Source organism: Corythoichthys intestinalis, chromosome 8 (assembly GCF_030265065.1).
Source record: "Corythoichthys intestinalis isolate RoL2023-P3 chromosome 8, ASM3026506v1, whole genome shotgun sequence".
Classification (NCBI taxonomy): Eukaryota; Metazoa; Chordata; class Actinopteri; order Syngnathiformes; family Syngnathidae; genus Corythoichthys; species Corythoichthys intestinalis.
The window spans coordinates 11358690-11379700 of NC_080402.1; the positions used below are offsets into that span (position 1 = coordinate 11358690).

General features: G+C 39.3%; 1 protein-coding gene across 1 annotated transcript in view; it reads right to left on the reverse strand.

The window, feature by feature from the left end:
* LOC130920220 (uncharacterized) overlaps nucleotides 1-21011 on the reverse strand; it is a 112542-nt gene that overhangs the window by 45566 nt on the left and 45965 nt on the right. Inside the window, exons 16-33 of the mRNA XM_057843257.1 lie at nucleotides 18431-18543; nucleotides 18178-18354; nucleotides 18062-18093; nucleotides 17888-17985; nucleotides 17773-17795; nucleotides 17651-17672; nucleotides 14012-14039; nucleotides 13841-13919; nucleotides 13585-13731; nucleotides 13304-13515; nucleotides 13129-13229; nucleotides 10413-10531; nucleotides 10163-10336; nucleotides 10043-10083; nucleotides 9851-9948; nucleotides 5637-5659; nucleotides 5528-5549; nucleotides 5429-5456 (exon numbers count right to left, since the gene is read on the reverse strand). Of these exons, the coding sequence (XP_057699240.1) occupies nucleotides 5429-5456; nucleotides 5528-5549; nucleotides 5637-5659; nucleotides 9851-9948; nucleotides 10043-10083; nucleotides 10163-10336; nucleotides 10413-10531; nucleotides 13129-13229; nucleotides 13304-13515; nucleotides 13585-13731; nucleotides 13841-13919; nucleotides 14012-14039; nucleotides 17651-17672; nucleotides 17773-17795; nucleotides 17888-17985; nucleotides 18062-18093; nucleotides 18178-18354; nucleotides 18431-18543 (1537 nt within the window). The remainder of the gene's footprint in view (nucleotides 1-5428; nucleotides 5457-5527; nucleotides 5550-5636; nucleotides 5660-9850; nucleotides 9949-10042; nucleotides 10084-10162; nucleotides 10337-10412; nucleotides 10532-13128; nucleotides 13230-13303; nucleotides 13516-13584; nucleotides 13732-13840; nucleotides 13920-14011; nucleotides 14040-17650; nucleotides 17673-17772; nucleotides 17796-17887; nucleotides 17986-18061; nucleotides 18094-18177; nucleotides 18355-18430; nucleotides 18544-21011) is intronic.

The window sequence follows — 21011 nt, forward strand, 5'->3', positions numbered from 1 at the left end:
GCCACTCTTCCATAAAGGCCAGATTTGTGCAGTGTACGACTGATTGTTGTCCTATGGACAGACTCTCCCACCTCAGCTGTAGATCTCTGCAGTTCATCCAGAGTGATCATGGGCCTCTTGGCTGCATCTCTGATCAGTTTTCTCCTTGTTTGAGAAGAAAGTTTGGAAGGACGGCCGGGTCTTGGTAGATTTGCAGTGGTCTGATGCTCCTTCCATTTCAATATGATGGCTTGCACAGTGCTCCTTGAGATGTTTAAAGCTTGGGAAATCTTTTTGTATCCAAATCCGGCTTTAAACTTCTCCACAACAGTATCTCGGACCTGCCTGGTGTGTTCCTTGGTTTTCATAATGCTCTCTGCACTTTAAACAGAACCCTGAGACTATCACAGAGCAGGTGCATTTATACAGAGACTTGATTACACACAGGTGGATTCTATTTATCATCATCGGTCATTTAGGACAACATTGGATCATTCAGAGATCCTCACTGAACTTCTGGAGTGAGTTTGCTGCACTGAAAGTAAAGGGGCCGAATAATATTGTACGTCCCACTTTTCAGTTTTTTATTTGTTAAAAAAGTTTAAATTATCCAATAAATGTTGTTCCACTTCACGATTGTGTCCCACTTGTTGTTGATTCTTGACAAAAAAATTAAATTTCATATCTTTATGTTTGAAGCCTGAAATGTGGCGAAAGGTTGCAAGATTCAAGGGCGCCGAATACTTTTGCAAGTCACTGTAATTAATTGATAGGCTAAATGATCAATGCAAAATAAATCTCCATTGACTTATGCTAACTTTCATGTGTATTGGCTCAGGTGATACAACATTCGATTCAAACCTTTGTTTGCAAAAACTATTCATGAAACATTTTGAGTGCAAGTCCCTTTATTAAAAAAACAGGGAGCTATCCAAAAATGTGTCCAATTCTGGGAGACACTGGAGCACCCCTCGAGTCAATCTGAACTATTGTAATATTGAAGTGAGTTGGGAAAAAAAATTAATGAAAAAAAAAATCTGAGATATCCAAGGACCGATCTACATCTAAGGCATACTACCAAGACTCGAACCAAAGTACTCTTATCGAAGAGTTTAGAATTAAAATTTTAAATCCTCCTTCTTACTTTTAAGACCATCAATGGTTTGGGGCCATCTTATCTCACCGATGCTCTGATTCCATACCGCCTCAACAGGACACTTCTTTCTCAGAATGCAGGTCTACTGTTGCTTCCCAGGGTCTCTAAAAGTACAGTAGGAGCTAGAGCCTTTAGCTACCAAGCTCCTGTCTTATGGAATCAGCTTCCAGCTAATATTAAAGAGGCAGACACAGTCTGTACATTTAAGATTAGACTAAAAACATTCCTATTTGACAAAGCTAATGGTCAGGCTAGTTGAAAACAGACTGGACTCACAGTTTAGTCTAAGCTGCACTAGAAGCTATAATGCTGGGGGAAGCACAGCCACTGAGTCCTATCCCCTTTTTCTCACTCTACCTACCACTTGTCTTTATTTCTCTTTTCTAATATCTAAGATCTAGTTGACTAGTCTCTTCATCACTAGTCACCCGGTGTCCCCTTTCCCCCCTCCCCCAGGGGGAGGGGCTATTTTTCAGCTACAGCCGCCTGACTATCCTGACCCCTGGCTGGATGGACATCCTCGCTGAACCCCCCCGTCTCATCTGGCTAGATGGACCCCCTCTTGTTCCTTCACCCCATTGCATCTCTACAAACTGGACCTCCTTGTGCTAATACCCACCATCAGTCATGGTGCATCTATAGCCTGTCCGTCCTGGGAGTGGATCTCTCCTGCCTGTGGTTCTCCCCAAGGTTTCTCTTTTTTTCCCCCATTGGGTTTTTGGAGTTTTTCCTTGCCGCCATGAAGGGTCTAAGTATGGGTGATGCCCAGGACATGAACTTCATCTAATTCATCTACTGTATCTGACTGTGTATTAAGGGTGCAACGGTTCAGTTAGCCCACGGTTCGGTTTGAACCTCGGTTTTGGGATCACGGTTTCGATTCGGGTTCGGTTTGCGTTTTGCTTTTTTTTTTTTTTTTTAAAAAACTGCCTTTATTTTGCTTTTTAAAAAAAAATGAAATAAACACTTAAAATGTAAACATTTTCAACTGTTAAAATACCTCTTAGCTCTTTGGCTAGTGTAGTGACTGACTACTGAAATACACACACAGTAGTAAAAACGTTACTTGGCAAAGTAACTGGTGATACCTTTCATGTTTTTTTTTTCATTTAAAAAAAAAAAATGGAGGTCATTTAATATTGTGAATCAACCGTTAAAGTTGATAAAATTGCTCCCGTTTTTGCATTAGTTCCCTTCTGTCTACTTTCAACATGTGAAAATTTCAAAACTGTTTCATCCTTTAAAGATAACCTCAAGTCAAGATTTTGCCGATTTAGGAGTATTTTAGATAAAAAGTTGCTTAGGTTCGCTCGGAAGGTTTACTACAACAGAGCCTTTCTGAGAAGTTTACTGCTCTAAAATGGCGACTGTTTACTAACGCTACTGAGTCTGTCATTTTGCATGTAGTTCTATATGCATGAGATATCTAGGCGTAGATTGTATTCTGTTGGCTACAGTCAGGAAATATTGGAGCCACCTAGCCTAGCATCGCGTTTGCTACAGCGTCTCAACAAACACTCTTCCCTCTCCGTGTCTGACTTTTTCTCGCGTCATTCAACAAACCTATTAACGAACATTGTCTCGTTGCAGAAACGGTGACCAAATCCGAACGAATGAAAAAAAAAAAAACGAAGATTTTGAACGTAACATTTAAAAACATTTAAAAATCAGAACTCACTTGTACAAATTACGACGAGACCGTACAACTTGACAGGTTTGAATTATAGTGGACCGTCACAGTTAAGTAGTAGCACTCTGTAGCACGGAACGTCCAACAATCAGTGGTCAGGGCGAAACTATGTCCTTTAGCGAAATCATCTTCGATGGCTTTGCGTGCCATTTCATAAATGTCGGGGATTACGTTGTTGGAGAAATATGTCCGCGAGGGAACAATGTAACGCGGGTCAAGCGTTGCAAACAAATTAACGGAGCCCGTCGTGTGTTTTCACTGGTGTCATCTTCGGGGTTGTCCTGCCCTGAGAAAGTGATATCTGTGGGTGATGCCGGCTGAGGTACCGGAGTCATGTTATTAAAGTGTTGCCATTAGCATGGGGAACAAGCGCCAAGCAATGCTTGCAAATTTTTTTTTTTCAATATTTTTTCTCCCTCCGCATTGTAGTAGTCCACAAACCAAAATGTTGCCACACCGCAGATTTGAAAGAAGCCGGTGCTTCCTCAAAATTCGGTCTCTCCACCGCTCGCCATAGCGATTTCTTTCTTGTTTCACTTTAACTTCGCTCGTAAGTGAGAAAGGGCGTTACTCGGCTTCTATTACACAGGTGCTTGACAGTGATCCGACATTTACTTGCGGGGCGGGAATTTCTCCACAGCGGTGCTTCACGTCACACACAGGCACACAGAGCTCGATCAATTCATTCCACAAGCGTTCGGAACACATTAATTGAAAAACCGAAAAGGCGCCGTTCATAAAGGCGTATTGAACCGTACAGGGCGAACCGAACGGTTCGGCTTTGAACCGCAAACCGTTGCACCGCTACTGTGTATCATATTAACTCTGCAAAGCCCTCTGAGGCAACCTTGTTGTGATGTAGGGCTATTCAAATAAAATTGAATTGAATTGAAATCTGATGTGTGATTTGATGTCACAGATTTTTTTTCATGTCAGTTCATGTTCATGTCAGTGTCCCTCTGAAGTGGTCCCAATCTTGGGACTTGCACTCTCAAGCCACCGCGTTAGATTACGGTAACGAACATAATGCAAACAATGATCCAAATGAGGGACGGCTAGCTTGACTTAGTTGTTCCTTGTTGAGGCTGGCTTGAGCGCAGTAGTTTTGCAAGTTAGCAAGTTCACACAGAGTAATACTATGCTAACTCTGATGAAGGTCGTACTTTTAGTAGCAAAATTAGTGCTGTTTCCCCCACCTCCTTAACATTGATGTCTTTTTACATTACTGACAGTAGCTTGTGCTGGCTGAAAAATAACTATATATAAACTATAAACAATAGTATCCCTCCTCTTCGAAGGGGGTAGAGGAGGCGGCATGTTGTATTTCTGTCGGTGGGGTTGTGTGAGTGCGCGTCTGTGTGGCGGGAGGAGGAGGCGATCATCAGCCGATCATATGTGGGGTTGGGGGGGGGTTGACCGCAACATTCAATAAGTGAAAAAGGATAAAGGTTGGGGGGGGGGGGGGTGACTGCAACATTCAATAAGTGAAAAAGGATAAATGTAAGTCTGAACATAATGAAAATAATAGGGCTGTCAAATTTAACGCGTTAACGCGCGGTAATTAATTTTTTAAATTAATCACGTTAAAATATTTGACGCAATTAACGCACATGTCCCGCTCAGACAGTATTCTGCCTTTTGGTAAGTTTTACAGCAAGGCTTTTTGTGCTGTCTAACAGCGAACTCTTGTGGTCGCTTTGCGACATGGTTTATTGTTTTCTTGCCAGTTCAATATGGCTGCACGACGTCTCGAGCTGACGCCTACGTTGTAATGTTGTGCTTATATGAACCTTGGACAAGATTTGTCCGTAAGTATGGTTGTTGTAAAGAATGTACATATTATGTTAATAAGCGAAATGTTATATTTTTTGTATGAGACGCTTTTTGTTTATGTTTAGTTAACCTGTATAGCGTGCTAAGCTAACGTTGTTGCTAATGCAATGCTTGTGTACTTTTTTTTTTTGTAGTTTTACGACGGTCTAAAGAGGACAATGGTTTGAGGCCATTTTATTAATAAATCAAATGAAAAAGGAAGAAGTCTGATTATTAAGGCGTTGTTCACTAGCTGTCTAGCTTTGGAAAAAGACGCTTCGGAGTGAGGACAGCATAGGCAGATTTAAATGACAGTAGAGTGAAATGCCCACTACAGTCCTTATGTACCGTATGTTGAATGTATATATCCATCTTGTGTCTTATCGTTCCATTCCAACAATTTATTTTACAGAATACATATATAATTCACAGAAAAATATGGCATATTTTATAGATGGTTTGAATTGCGACTAATTGCGATTAATTATGATTAATTTTTAAGCTGTAATTAACTCGATTAAAATTTTTAATCGTTTGACAGCCCTAGAAAATAATTAACTTAATGGTAGGGTATATTCTATCCTTACAACATAGACAATCTAAACTACCCATATACAGTAACTGAAGTCATTATATCATGCAAATGAGGTGGCTTAAAAGTTGGTGGGGACAATTTGAGCATCCTGAAAAGTTGGTAGTGCTATGTCCCTACCATCCCTATGCAAACCTACGTCCTTGCTTCTAATGGAAATAAATAAAAAGCTGTGTGCGTGTGTGTGATGGGAACTCACCTGTTTACTCCCATGCATATCTCTGTAGCTGTTAACAGCATAAAACAAATGATTGACAGTTAAGCATGAAGTTACATATGAAGTCATAAAAAGGCTTACCATTGATTGGGGTGACAGTGCACTGATGTTGGAGGAAAAAGAAGAAGTATTTTTATACCATACTGCTATCTATCATAGGTGATAACTTAAAAATGGTGTGCTTCATTACCTCTCCTCTGAATATGTTGCAACCTGAAAGAAAACACAGAACAAAATAAAAATTTCAAGTCATTCACATCATTTCCCTTTTGAACAGACCCCAAAAATATTTTCTCTTTCTTTTCTTTTTTTTTTTTTTATACACCAAAAATTCCACATATTTCAACAAAAAGCATCAAATAATCTGCTTTTAGTCCCTTATGGATCAACCAATTCTCACCATGCCAACTTCAGGCTATCTGTGAAATATAAATCGTCGTATTTCGAGCATGTCGTCAGATGTAAAACAAATAATGAGTCGAATTTAACGTCGGATGTCGAAAAGATCGTTTGTCGAAGTGATCGTATGTCGAGCTACCACTAGTATGTATTATCCAGTAGAGCTGGGAATCTTTGGTTACCTAACGATTCGATTACGATTACGATTCAGAAGCTCCGATTCGATTATGAAACGATTATTGATGCACCCACCCTCCTTTTCTTTTCTTTTTTTTCTTCTTTTTTTCTTTTTAAATGTTTTGTACATTAGTTCCAAAATTGTTCAAAAATCCTCTCAGGCTAAACCAAACTACTATTTCAGTATCAAGTTAACATATAACAGTAAACAAATATCAGTGACGTGCGGTGAGGTTCATGGTTGGTGAGGCACTGACTCCTTTAGTGTCAGATTTCCAAATATATAAACCAAAAAGGGTAGCTTATTCAATTGGCTACTGGTTATTTCATATCTCATCAGCATTCTTCACAAAACAGGCACACACGGTACATATTATCGATACGTAAAAGTAAGAAAATAACATGCATTTGCTCTACACCCTCAATGTGTTGGCCGTCACCATTCTATAATTAATGCAACATAAATGAGAGTAAAGAGTGGTGTACAAAACCACAGAATTCAATTCTGACCTTTAGTGAAATATTCAGTTGTTTTTAAAACTTTTAATTCTGAAACTTTAATCAATTTATTACAGATTGCTAAACAAAAAGTGTGAAAAGAAAAATAATATTTTATTTAAGGCCAAAATTTAGTTTTTAAATATTCTATTGTATTTTTCTTGGTCCAAGCTCTTTTAAAAAATTTTTTTTTAATAAGATTGAAATGAAAACTGTTTGTGGTCTTGCGCCTGTCCTTCACCACAAAAACCGGCGTTACTTTGGAAGGGCATAGGTTTTGTCTCAACATTCGTAGGGACGATATAACAGCATAACCTGCATGTAGGTACACTTTTTGCTGGGGACGGGACATTAATTGGACCAAACAGATTGGATGAAGGGGGCAAAGGGCCACATTTCTAATGTATATGAACCTAATTAATTAATTGGCAAAATGATCAATGCAAAATAAATCCTTATCTACTGATAATAACTTTTACGTGCATTGGTTTAGATGATACACTGTTCAATTCAAACCTTTGTTTTCAAAAAATACTAAAGAAACATTTTGAAAACTTCCTGAATAAATGTCTGGTTTTTATTAGCAAACATAAACATAGTGAAAATAATTCACTTAATAATGGTAGGGTCAGTTCTATCCTTACAACATATGGAACTATTGAAAGATCTAAATTCTCTATATAACTGAACATTATATCATGCAAAAAAGGTAAGGTTGCTTAAAAGTTGGTGGGGACAATTTTAGCATGCTGAAAAGTTGGTAGTGTTATGTCCCTACCGTCCCTATGCAAACCTACGCCCTTTTAGTAAAAGTCCTCCTTATTTTCCTTTACTTAAAAAAAAAAAATCTCTCCGCCTCAATGGAGAGGATTGCTTCAATTAGATCGTTCTGTGTTCTATTTGACAAGCCAGAAAACACAGTGGATGTGTCCAAATGTCTAGCTAACCTTTCATCTTTCTCAGCAAAACCATGTAATCGTTCTACATATATGCCGCGTTTAGAAGAGCTTACACGCTCATCGTTACCACGAAATGTTAACTCCTGTTTAGCTAGGATGCAGGTTACATTAATGAGGTCTTTCAAACTCTTTCGGTTTTCCTTTACCTTGGCTTTGTGGATGCTACCGTTGAGCTTCCGCTGTTCGTCAAAGCCAAATCGATCCTTGAGCTTCCAAAAGTTTTTAAAGCAAACAGGCTTTGAATGTGAGTGGTCGAGCTCTCATGTTTGCTGAGGCTTCGTGGTAGTTTTTTAATGTCACAATATCTCGTGTTAGTCCAGACATTGGCACAAGTTGAGAATAAAAAGGCAGGGAAAGCAGCAAAGGCGATTTTTCGAAGGACAGCCACATAGACAGTCTTTTCGGGTGTACCAGTCCGTTTGAAAAGCGCGAGTTATCCTCTGTCCCGTAGTTTGAAGCAAACCTTTTAGCTCCGGACAACACCGGCGTTGTGTTAACCGCGTCCACTTTTAACGGAAAGTCCAGTTTCACGTACGCCCCCTTGCAGTGCGGCAGAGTACTATCTGCCGCAGCCTGTGTCTTTTCACTGCGGTTTTATTTCCCATCAGCAAAACTAAATATGTCGCTAACAAACATTAAACTTTAAGGGTTAAAGACATTAGCCAGACTGAGGAAAATCAGGTCAAATAAACGTATCTGGAAACATTATAATGGCGACATGCAGATGTACGGCAACCAGCACGCTCCAATTCCATGTATCAACCCAGTTTGTTAAGGATTGCGCAATCAGAGGTGAGGCTTTACTCATTGCTGCCGCACCTCTCGTTTCATTTCTTTATTGAACAGGAAATAGGCAAATTCAGCGATTTTGACTATAAAAAATGTTTGAAATGAGTCATAAATAAAGAGCAATGGACAAATATTAATATAAATTTGATGCTATTAGTATTTTTTTGTCATGATGACAGGTGAGGCTCTGCCTCACCTGCCTCCCCTGACCGCACGTCACTGACAAATATACAAAAATAACAGTAAATAAAATACCCCAGTCCCCATTCTGTGTCAGCAGCTTTAAACTACAATTAATTAATTTAATGTTGTGAATCAACCATTACAGTTGTTAAAATTGCTCCCACTATTCCATAATTTCCCTTCTGTCTACTTTTGACATGTCAAAGTTTTTAAACTGTTTCATCATTTAAAGATAGATTCAAGACAAGATTTTGCCGATTTAGGAGTACTTTAGATAAAAAGTTAATTAGGTTCGCTACAAAAGAGCCTTCTAGAGAAGTCTACTGCTTTAAGATGGCGGCTGTTTACTAACGCCGGCAAGTCTGTCATTTCGCATCTCTGTTCAATAATACATGTTTTAACACCGCCGCCGTCTGTCATTTTGCATCTAGTTCTACATATACATGATATCTACTGTAGCCGTATGTTTGTAGCAACTACCAACTGGGCGTTGTTTGTAGCGGCTGTCGGCCGCATTCAGGTATGATTGTTTTTTTATCTAGCGGCATGAGTTGAACATGAGATTTACTCTCGGTCCGTTCCTCATTGCGTCCCAAAGACCGCACCTACTATGTTTTACTTCCGCTTTACCTGGTATAATTCAATAATCGGAATTTGGATGTTTGTGAATCGTTCTCGAATCTTCCACGGCCGAATCGCAAATAAATCTAAGTATCGGAAATTTCGCACGCCTCTACTAGTGACACTTTTCATTACAATGATAGATGATAAAATACTACAACAGTATATTACATGTTATTTTGTGTTCTTGTCCGTTACAGTATAAGTTAGGGATGTGCCATCTTAGGCACCCCACGATTCGATTCAATTACAGTTCAGGGTGCTACGATTCGATTTTTGAACGATGATCACGGTATTGACAATGATCATGGTTATCGCGATTATCACGATTATCGATGCATCGTACATTTCTGATTAATAAAGTAGCCAATCAAATTTATATCATTATTTATTTAAAATATCCTTATGATTCAACAGGAACGATGGAAACATGCCCATACAACAAAAAGCTGCCCTAAAGCTGCTTTTTTATTTATTTAGTTTTTTTTACAAGAAAGTGCAAAAACATTAACCATTTTAAAGGAAGTACTTATTTCTCTCAACCATACGATAATATTTACACAGGTGGAATGAATTCCACATTTTCTGGACACAAACAAAGTGTCTTTAGAAATAAGACTTCTTTTAACCAATATACTTTGTTTTCACAGTGTTACCTCCCTTGTGTAACTCTTGGAGTGACAGGTGGAAATCACAACTGAATAATCTAAGAATCGGAAATTTCGCACGCCTGTATTATCCAGTTTTTAAACCATGAGTAAATTTGCGACCATCTCACCAGGTGGAAGGTACATGGCCAGCTCCAGCCTAATGGAAAGGATGGACGACGCCACGTGGAGGGGAACGCTGACCACGGCCAAGTCAAGTCTTGTGAAACTAAAGCGTGACAATCGTAAAAATGAGGCATGAAAATCTGACCAAACAATGTCAATAAAGAAAATATGTCTCTTTTGAAAGAGTGTGAACTCACAGTGCTTGGTATGAGGAACATGAAAAGTTTCTATTGTAATACTGAAAAGGGAAAAAAAGAAAACACGGTGACCTTCCGGAATCGCCTTCTCATTTAAACCGTCCACTGATTGTTCCTCACCGGTCGAAGTTTGTAAGTAAGGATCTGAAGGAATTCTGGGATTCTTAAACTCTCCTCAGGCGACGCGGTTAGGTGATCGAACAGCGCGTTGATGATGACTTCCGTCTCCGGGAAACTGGGACTGAAGAGGAGCTCCACCAGTCGATATGTAGACAGAACAGACAGGGCTTCCAGCTAAAAAGAGGCCACAAAATTGTTTGTGAAAAGGTTAGAAATGGTATCTTGTATGTTTTCAAAGGTGTCATCTAACAGGATTGAAATCCGGGTTGAGCTGCAAAATCATCTCGAAGGTCAAAAGCTCGGAAAATGGACCCAAGTTTGCCATCAGCCAGTCCGCGCTGTTGTTGAATCCCAGTACACAGCCTGGGCCTGCACACAGTCAAACAGACATCAGTTCATCATTTCTGTCCATCACCGCATATACAGTGGGGCAAATAAGTATTTAGTCAACCACTAATTTGTAATTACACTGTAATTGTAAACATGGGTAAACCTCTACCATGAGAGACAGAATGTTGAAAAAAAAAAAACAGAAAATCACATTGTCTGAATTTTAAATAAATTATTTGCAAATCATGTTGGAAAATAGGTATTTGGTCAATACCAAAAGGTAATCTCAATACTTTGTTATGTACCCTTTGTTGGCAATAACGGAGGCCAAACGTTTTCTGTAACTCTTCAAAGCTTTTCACACACTGTTGCTGGTATTTTGGCCCATTCCTCCATGCAGATCTCCTCTAGAGCAGTGATGTTTGGGGCTATCGTTGGGCAACACGGACCTTCAACTCCCTCCACAGATTTTCTATGGGGTTGAGATCTGGAGACTGGCTAGGCCACTCCAGGACCTTGAAATGCTTCGTACGAAACCACTCCTTTGTTGCCCTGGCTGTGTGTTTGGGATTGTTGTCATGCTGAAAGACCCAGCCACGTCTCATCTTCAATGCCCTTGCTGATGGAAGGAGATTTTCACTCAAAATCTCTCGATACATGGCCCCATTCATTCTTTCCTTTACGCAGATCAGTCGTCCTGGCCCCTTTGCAGAAAAACAGCCCTAAAGCATGATGTTTCCACCCCCATGCTTCACAGTGGGTATGGTGTTCTTCGGATGCAATTCAGTATTCTTTCTCCTCCAAACACGAGAACCTGTGTTTCTTCCAAAAAGTTCTATTTTGGTTTCATCTGACCATAACCAGTGTTGTTAATTTTACTTTAAAAAAGTAATTAATTACAGTTACAAATTACTTCTCCCAAAAAGTAATTGCGTTAGTAACTCAGTTACCTGAATGTAAGAGTAATTAGTTACTTGGCAAAGTAACTAGTGATATTTTTTTTTTCCTCAAAAAAAAAAAAAAAAAAAAAAAAAAACACAGGTCACACAATGTGAAGCTTAAAGGGTTTGGGGGACAATTGGCCCTAGCCCAATTCTTTACCCTCCACTTAACTAGACGCAAGGGTATTGCGATAACTAGCTAGTAACCTTTGCTATGTGTGGAAGTCATTTAAAGTTGTGAATCAATCGTTAAAGTTGTTAAAATTTCTCCCGTTATTGCATTAGTTCCCTTCTGTCTACTTTAAACATGTGTAAGTTTTAAAATTGTTTCATCATTTAAAGATAGATTTAAGTTAAGATTTTGCCGATTTAGGAGCATTTTAGATTAAAAAAAATTACTTAGGTTCGCTAGGAAGGATCTCTACATCAGGGCCTTCCTGAGAGGTATACTGCTTTAAGATGGCGGCTCTTTACAAACGCATGTAGTCCTTAAAACATGTTGGCAATGCAGCAGTGTCTGCCATTTGCAGCTAGTTCTATAATATGATATCTACCGTGTCATGTGGGTGTAGTTTGTCGGCTATGGCTGCAGTCAGGTATTATTGGAGCCACCTAGCATCGCGGTTGCAACGGCGTCTTCCCCACTCCTGCTCTGCTCTCGTCCCCGTGAGTCCGTTTCTCTCAGACTTTTTTTTATTCAACCAACTTAGTAACGCATAGTAACGCACGCCTTTCCCGCCTCAGTAACGGTAACGGCGTTGCCAAGATGAGAAAAGTAATTAATTAGATTACTCATTACTGAAAAAAATAACGCCGTTAGTAACGCCGTTATATTGTAACGCCGTTATTAACAACACTGACCATAACACATTCTCCCAGTCCTCTTCTGGATTATCCAAATGCTCTCTAGCGAACCGCAGACGGGCCTGGACGTGTACTGGCTTCAGCAGGGGGTACACGTCTGGCAGTGCAGGATTTGAGTCCCTGGCGGCGCATTGTGTTACTAATAGTATCCTTTGTTACTGTGGTCCCAGCTCTCTGTAGGTCATTCACTAGGTCCCCCCGTGTGGTTCTGGGATTTTTGCTTACCGTTCTTGTTATCATTTTGAAGCCATGGGGTGAGATCTCTTCCATTTTCTAATAATTGCTCCCACAGTTGATTTCTTCACACCAAGCGTTATACCTATTGCAGATTCATCTTCCCAGCCTGGTGCAGGTCTACAATTTTGTCTCTGGTGTCCTTCGACAGCTCTTTGGTCTTGGCCATAGTGGAGTTTGGAGTGTGACTGACTGACTGAGCTTGTGGACAGGTGTCTTTTATACCGATAATGAGTTAAAAAAAAAAGTGCCATTAATACAGGTATTGAGTGGAGCCTCGTTAGACCTCGTTAGAAGAAGTTAAACCTCTTTGACAGCCAGAAAACTTGCTTGTTTGTAGGTGACCAAATACTTATTTTCCACTCTAGTTTGGAAATAAATTATTTAAAAATCAAACAGTGATTTTCTGTTTTTTTTTTCCACATTCTGTCTCTCATGGTTGAGGTTTACCCACGTTGACAATCACAGGCATCTCTAATCTTTTCAAGTAGGAGAACTTGCACAGTTGGTGGTTGACTAAATACTTATTTGCCCCACTGTAGCACTGAAACATGATAATTCACTGATTGGACATGTAAAGGTGTGAAACAAGCTGACCTGAGACTGGACGAGACAGGAAACTAAAGATGAATTCATGCAAGATCATGGATCGCTGATATTGAGGGATGTAGGAATAGAGTTGCTTGAAGACCTCCAAGCTGAAACAGGTTGATATCTTCATGAGACCCTTGTTGTTTTAAGGCTTTTTCATAGGTTTTCAACTCTTACGTACATTTGCTGGTATGATTGACAGCTGAAATTCTTGTTGCTAAGACAGCGCAGGAAATTGCTGGACGCTGAGGGCAGGAAGACTTTCAACCGTTCCGAGAACCACTTGGCGATGACGCTGGTATTCTTCAGCTCTTCCTCGCTCAGCAGCGACACACGGAGATCCCCGAGCACGTCCAAAATCGCCGATGCTGATGGCAAGTACGCTTTATCGGACTGCGTGAAAGACGTACAGATTTCTTTCAAGCTAGTTCGTTTTCATGAGAATTTTCTTTCTTCACTAACCATGCCGGCCAAGATGTCTAAAGCTGGATCCAAGATGTCAGAAAGCTTCATAAACAGGACCTTCCATAGCACGACGGAATGTTTGCTTTGGCCGGGCAGATAACACGATAGGAGAGACGCCAGCTGATAGGCTGTGAAGTTCTCCAGCTGGATTTGGGAGATGACAAGATTTTACTAGTGTAAATATCAGTGGTAGAACATGAATGCTGCCAGCCTTTGTCCAGTCAATGAGTTAAAAATAAAACTAAAATGTCACCTGGGCACACGCGTATTCCTCTAAGCTGTAGTAGCAAGGGACGTATGAATATGTGCTCAGCGCCAAATCAAGGTAGGAGCTGCGTGATTATGCGTTATCATGTTAGCATGTCAGGAAGCAACAATACAGCATGCTGTGTGGCGACTGACAGATATTTAGCTCATAACATACCTGTTGAATCCCTTGCAGACATCTGTGGCTGTAAAATTTTACAGAATCGGTGTTAATGGCTGCATGCTTGGTGGGTTTTAGTAAAGGTACAGCAAGAAACAGATGACTAACTGTTGCTTATATTGTTACGCCAATGTTTTTCCCACTGAAATTAGGTAGGTATATTTTCTTCCTCGGAATTTTGCCTAGCAATAAATAACAAGCCCTGAGAAAAATTTTTAGGGTCTGTGTTTTGAGTTTGTCCCTGACCCTTGTTTGGTTCCCTTTCTATTTTGTTCCTGTCTTGTCTATGTTATTGCCAGGGGTAAAAGTGGCAAGAATTTCTTGCCGGAACTCCCCAGCGTGAGGGTCACCACTGAGCCAGAAATTTTATTTATTTTAGGGCTGTCAAACGATTAAATTTTTAATCTAGTTAATTACAGCTTAAAAATTAATTAATCATAATTAATCGCAATTAATCGCAATTCAAACCATCTAAAAAATATGCATATTTTTCTGTAAATTATTGTTGGAATGGAAAGATAAGACACAAGATGGATATATACATTCATCATACGGTACATAGGGACTGTATTTGTTTATTATAACAATGAATCAACAAGATGGCATTAACATTATTAACATTCTGTTAAAGCGATCCATGGATAGAAAGACTTGCAGTTCTTAAAAGATAAATGTTAGTACAAGTTATAGAAATTTTATAGAAATTTTATATTAAAACCCCTGTTAATGTTTTCATTTTAATAAAATTTGTAAAAATTTCAATCAAAAAATAAACTAGTAGCCCGCCATTGTAGTAGCCCGCTCATGGGTGCTGAAGCCTATAAAACCAGTCGCACCCAAGCGCCAGCAGAGGGCGGCAAAACTCCATAAAACACAATTAACATGTGGGCATTTCACTCTACTGTCATTTAAATCTGTCTGAGCGGGGCATGTGCGTTAATTGCGTCAAATATTTTAACGTGATTAATTCAAAAAATTAATTAACGCACGTTAACGCGATAATTTTGACAGCCCTAATTTTTTTTTTTTTTTTTCATTTTTATTTTATTTTATTTTGGGGGGGGTCAAACTTGTTAAACTACTGAAATGCAAAGAAAACTGTTTTAGCACAGTTATTTCTATAACACATACAGAAACTGATTTTCATTCAAAATAGTATTTTTTTCAATGATTTGCAAAATAAAATGTAACAAAAACAGCAATAACCCCAACCTCCATCTCCTAATTTTTATTTTCCCTCATTTCCTCACATACTAAATGCCAAATCTCAATTTTAACTACTTAAGAATGTAGGACGTATAATAAAATTGAAGTTAATGTAAACATTTACTTTATTTAATAATAAAGATATAAGTAACATACATTCAGAAAAATAAGTACAAATTACTTATATTATGCAGAGTGAAATGAAATATACTAGTATTTTGAATATCGTGCAAACATTGACTTTTTTTTTTAAATCATAAGGAAATGGATAAGTAGCATAACGTAAATGAACAAATATAAGTCCAAAGTTCACATTGACAGCTAAGATGTTCTGAACCTCCCAATCAGAGCAAATAAAACTAAATATGATAAATAAGCCTCCTCAACTCTTTCATTGCTCTAAAAGATTTGATCCATTTTATGTTGCATTGCCCTTTTTTTGTCTCCTCAATTCAACCCTTTTTAAAACAAAATTTTTTATTTGCTGTTCCAGAAAACATGCACATTTGAACCAATCAGAGCTAACTATCTCTGCTGATCACATGTCAGTATGTCAGCCAATTGAACGGATAAATGAGTCCAGGAGTTTTGCTTTGCACATTGACATGGCTCATCATCGTCAGACTCAGATAACTGCATCAGCTGGGGAAACCTCCATGCCGTCCGTGGAATAAAATAAATAATAAATATTGGTGGAAACGGATTACACTACACAAGCACTTTATTATGGTTGTGGTTAACACTTGTGTATGTAAATCTGATGTTGGTAGATTGTTTTCTTCTTGAAGATGAAATGCATGTGTGGCAGCCTAGCATTTTATTTTATTTTATTTTTTTTACATAGCGTTTTGACAGTTGCCGTCATATTTTCGGAATCAAAGCACTCAATCTTATACTAGAACAGCATTCCGGCCCTCAATCTTGTACCAGAACTGAGTTCTGTCCCTGAATCTTATACCGGAACTGTGTTCCTGACCGTTCTGGCCCACTTTCACCCCTGGTTATTGCCCATTAATTTAACGTCTTGCCAACCAATCAGTGGCCCTTAGCCAAGTGTTGCTCTTTTTCTCATCACACAGTTTGTTTACAGTGTTGTTAATAACGGAGTTAGTGTGTAACGGCGTTTCTAACGGTGTTATTTTTTTTTCAGTAGTGAGTAATCGAATTACTTTTACTATCTTTGCAACACCGTTACCATTACAGGTAGAGATGTCCCGATCGATCGGGTCCGATCAATCATTTTCAAAGTATCGGAATCGGCAAAAAAATATCGGACATGCCTTTTTTTAATATATATATATTTTTTAATTAAATCGTTTTCTAATTGTATTTAACGTTACAGACATAATATGTTACACTCATCCAGAGTCTTTAGTTTAGGCTTAAGGTAGGGTTATCAAATTTATCCCGTTAATATTTTTAAAAATGTATCACGTTAAAATATTTGACGCATGCGCAGCACGACCCACTCACGCATTGTCGCGTTCAATCTGTAATGGCGCTGTTTTACCTATGTATAGAGCTAAAAGACAGCGTAAAATGAGTAGAGTGAATTCTGGCAGCCAATGGAGCTTTTTTTAATTGGCTAAAGCCTTACAATCCCACACCCTGCGATTAGAAATATCGTGGGAAGCAATGTGGGGGAAAAAAAGGTAATAATTGATCTTTTTCTTAACACCCTATGTTGTTTCCCAACGCAAAGAAAATATATAAATTGGTACCACTACGCACAGTCATGGTTGCACTTCCCATCATGTATTTGGGCAGAAGTTAAATGGCTACAGTATCATTTACTGAAAGCTCAACAAATACACTAGATGGTAATATTTAGTGACAATATACAAAGTCACATTTATCCTTGAAGAATTACAAGTCTTTCTATCCGTGGATCCCTCTCACAGAAAGAATGTTAATAATGTAAATGCCATCTTGAGGATTTATTGTCATAATAAACAAACACATTACTTATGTACTGTATGTTGAATGTATATATTCGTCCGAGTTTTATTCATTTTTTTCTTAATGCATGGCCAAAATGTATATGAACGGGAAAAATTATCGGGAATGATTGGAATTGAATCGGGAGCAAAAAAAAGCAATCGGATCGAGAAATATCGGGATCGGCAGGTACTCAAACTAAAACGATCGGGATCGGATCGGGAGCAAAAAAACATGATCGGACAAACCCTAATAATGTTTATCTTTTAAGAACTTCTACTCTTTCTATCTGAGGATCCCTTTCAGGTAAGATTACCAACACTTGTTTTATAGTTGCCTGTTTCCTTTCAGTACTTGTAGAGAAACCCTATACTCTTGGGTCCAACCTACTTCGCTTCTTATTTGCTGTTCAAAGTAGGTACAACAAAAACAAGCAATTCTCTCTATGTGCATTTTTTACATAAATTCCATCATGTCTAAATAACTCCTTACCATTGACCTGGATTCTCAAGCACTGAAAAAAAAGAGAAAGAAGAACAAAAGTGGCTTAAAAAATTGCACTGAATTACAGTATGTTATCAATGTAATGTAAATGGAGGTCAAGAAAAGCTCACATTGATGTTGTCGGGAACGCACTCTGGGAGAGAAACAAAAAAATTACATGTTCAAGACTCAGTATTGACAACAATTTTGCTCAATATTTGTCTCGATTTAGACAGTTTTCTCTACCTTCTGGCGTAAAGTGTAATAAATGTTCTAGGATCTGCCGAATTGAAGACTCCATGTAAGGAGGCACCGACACGATAGCATTTGGGAGTTGTTCAAAACTGAAAAACAAACATTACAAAGTCGTTACAAAGGAATAGCAACAGATGTTCTTCAGTCATTTAGAAAAGTACTCACATGGGATTGTAGACTGCACAGCTAACGTTGAGCTGCATAAATCCAACAAGTTTTATTTCACTTTCTGGTTATGAAATATTGCTGAGTCATCACGGTCACACTTGTTAAGCAGTTACCTGCGTTAGCAGCCAAACCACTTGATGTAGAACTTCTGTAAGTCTCCTCCCCTTGGGGTCTTCCAGCAAGAAGTCAAACACCTCCCTGACGATCTCGTCCTTCTCGGGCGGAGTTGGGAGAGGTAGCAGCATCAGCTGGGCCGTCTGTCTCGGGGACAACAGGTCCAGAGCCTCCAGCTGGGAAGAAAAAAATGTCATCGGCACATGGTTGACGTAGCCTTAGCCTGGCTGTGCTCTGATGTGTGTAACTTACGCCAGAGAAGTACGGGTTGAGGTCGTAGAAGTCGGTAATGTTTGCCACCTGCGAGAAGGCACCGAAATTCTTCTGCAGCCATTGTTGGCTGTTGTTAGCTGAGAAACACATGTCTGAAATGGACACATGCGAGACATTATCAAAAACAATGGCAAAGTAGGTGAAAATCTACTGTACAGAGAGCTTGCATAAAAAAAACATTTTTCTTGGGTACTATACAGTGTATCACAAAAGTGAGTACACCCCTCGCATTTCTGCAGATATTTAAGTATATCTTTTCATGGGACAACACTGACAAAATGATGCTTTGACACAATGAAAAATAGTTTCTGTGCAGTTTATATAATAGAGTTAATTTAGTTTCCCCTCAAAATAACTCAAAGTATAGACATTAATATCTAAACCCCTGGCAACAAAAGTGAGTACACCCCTTAGAAACTACATCCTAAATGTCCAAATTGAGCACTGCTTGTCCTTTTCCCTCCAAAATGTCATGTGACTCGTTAGTGTTACTAGGTCCAAGTGTGCATAGGGAGCAGGTGTGTTGTAATTTGTAGTGCAGCTCTCACACTCTCTCATAGTGGTCACTGAAAGTTCCAACATGGCACCACATGGGAAAGAACTCTCTGAGGATCTTAAAAGACGCATTGTTGCACTACATGAAAATGGCCAAGGCTGCAAGAAGATTGCCAAAACCCTGAAACTGAGCTGCAGCACAGTGGGTAAGATCATCCAGCGTTTTAAGAGAGCAGGGTCCACTCAGAACAGGCCTCGGGTTGGTCGCTCAAAGAAGCTGTGCGCACGTGCTGAGCGTCACATCCAAATGCTTTCTTTGAAAGACCGTCGCAGGAGTGCTGTCAGCATTGCTGCAGAGATTGAAGAGGTGGGGGGTCAGCCTGTTACTGCTCAGACCATACGCCGCACTCTACATCAAATTGGTGTGCATGGCTGTCACCCCAAGAGGAAGCCTCTTCTGAAGACGGTACACAAGATAGCCCGCAAACAGTTTGCTAAAGACATGTCAACAAAGCTCATGGATTACTGGAACCATGTCCTATGGTCTGATGAGACGAAGAATAATTTGTTTGGTTCCAATGGTCTCAAGCATGTGTAGCGGCGATCAGGTGAGGTGTACAAAGATAAGTGTGTCATGCCTCCTGTCAAGCATGGTGGTGGGAATGTCATGGTCTGGGGGTGCATGAGTGCTGCAAGTGTTGGATAGTTACTTTACATTCCATTGAGGGAAACATGAAGTCCAACATGTACTGTGAAATACTGCAGCAGAGCATGATCCCCTCCCTCCAGAAACTAGGTCGCAGGGCAGTGTTCCAGCATGACAATGACGCTAAACACACCTCCAAGATGACCACTGCTTTACTGAAGAGGCTGAGGGTAAAAGTGATGGAATGGCTAAGCATGTCTCCAGACTTGAACCCAATAGAACATCTTTGGGGATCCTCAAGCTGAAGGTGGAGGTGCGCAAGGACTCAAATATCCGGCAGCTCCGCAATGCCGTCATGGAGGAGTGAAAAGGCATTTCAGTGGCAACCTGTGAAGCTCCGGTCTACACCATGCCCAGGAGAGTAAAGGCAGTTCTGGATAATAGTGGTGGCCACAAAAAATACTGACAGTTGACATGTTGTACGTATGTTAATATTGACAACTTTCACCAAGGGTGTTTACTAACTTTTGTTGCCAGGTGTTTAGATGTTAATGGCTATATTTAGAGTTATTTTTAGGGGGAAATAAATTAACTCTATTGTATAAGCTGTACACAGACTACTTTTGATTAGGGTTGTTCCGATCATGTTTTTTTGCTCCCGATCCGATCCCGATCGTTTTAGTTTGAGTATGTGCCGATCCCAATATTTCCCGATCCGATTGCTTTTTTTTTTTACTCCCGATTCAATTCCAATCATTCCCGATAATTTATCCCGATCATAAACATTTTGGCAATGCATTAAGAAAATAATGAATAAAACTCGGACGAATATATACATTCAACATACAGTACATACTGTAGGTACTGTATTTGTTTATTATGACAATAAATCCTCAAGATGGCATTTACATTATTAACATTCTTTCTGTGAGAGGGATCCATGGATAGAAAGACTTGTAATTCTTAAAGGATAAATGTGACTTTGTATATTGTGACTAAATATTGCCATCTAGTGTATTTGTTGAGCTTTCAGTAAATGATACTGTAGCCATTTAACTGTTCTGCCCAAATGCATGATGGGAAGTGCAACCATGACTGTGCGTAGTGGTACCAATTGATATTTCTTCTCTGTGTTGGGAAATAACATAGGGTGTTAAGAAAAAGATCAATTACTACCTTTTTTCCCCACATTGCTTCCCATGATATTTCTAATCGTAGGGAGAGGGATTGTAAGGTTTTAGCCAATTAAAAAAGGCTCCAAAGGCTGCCAAAATTCACTTTACGCTCATTTTAAGCTCTAGATATAAGTAAAACGGCGGCATTACAGAATCAACGCGACAATGCGTGAGTGGGTCGTGCAGCGCATGCGTTAATTGCGTTAAATATTTTAACGTGATAAATGTTTTAAAAAATTAATTA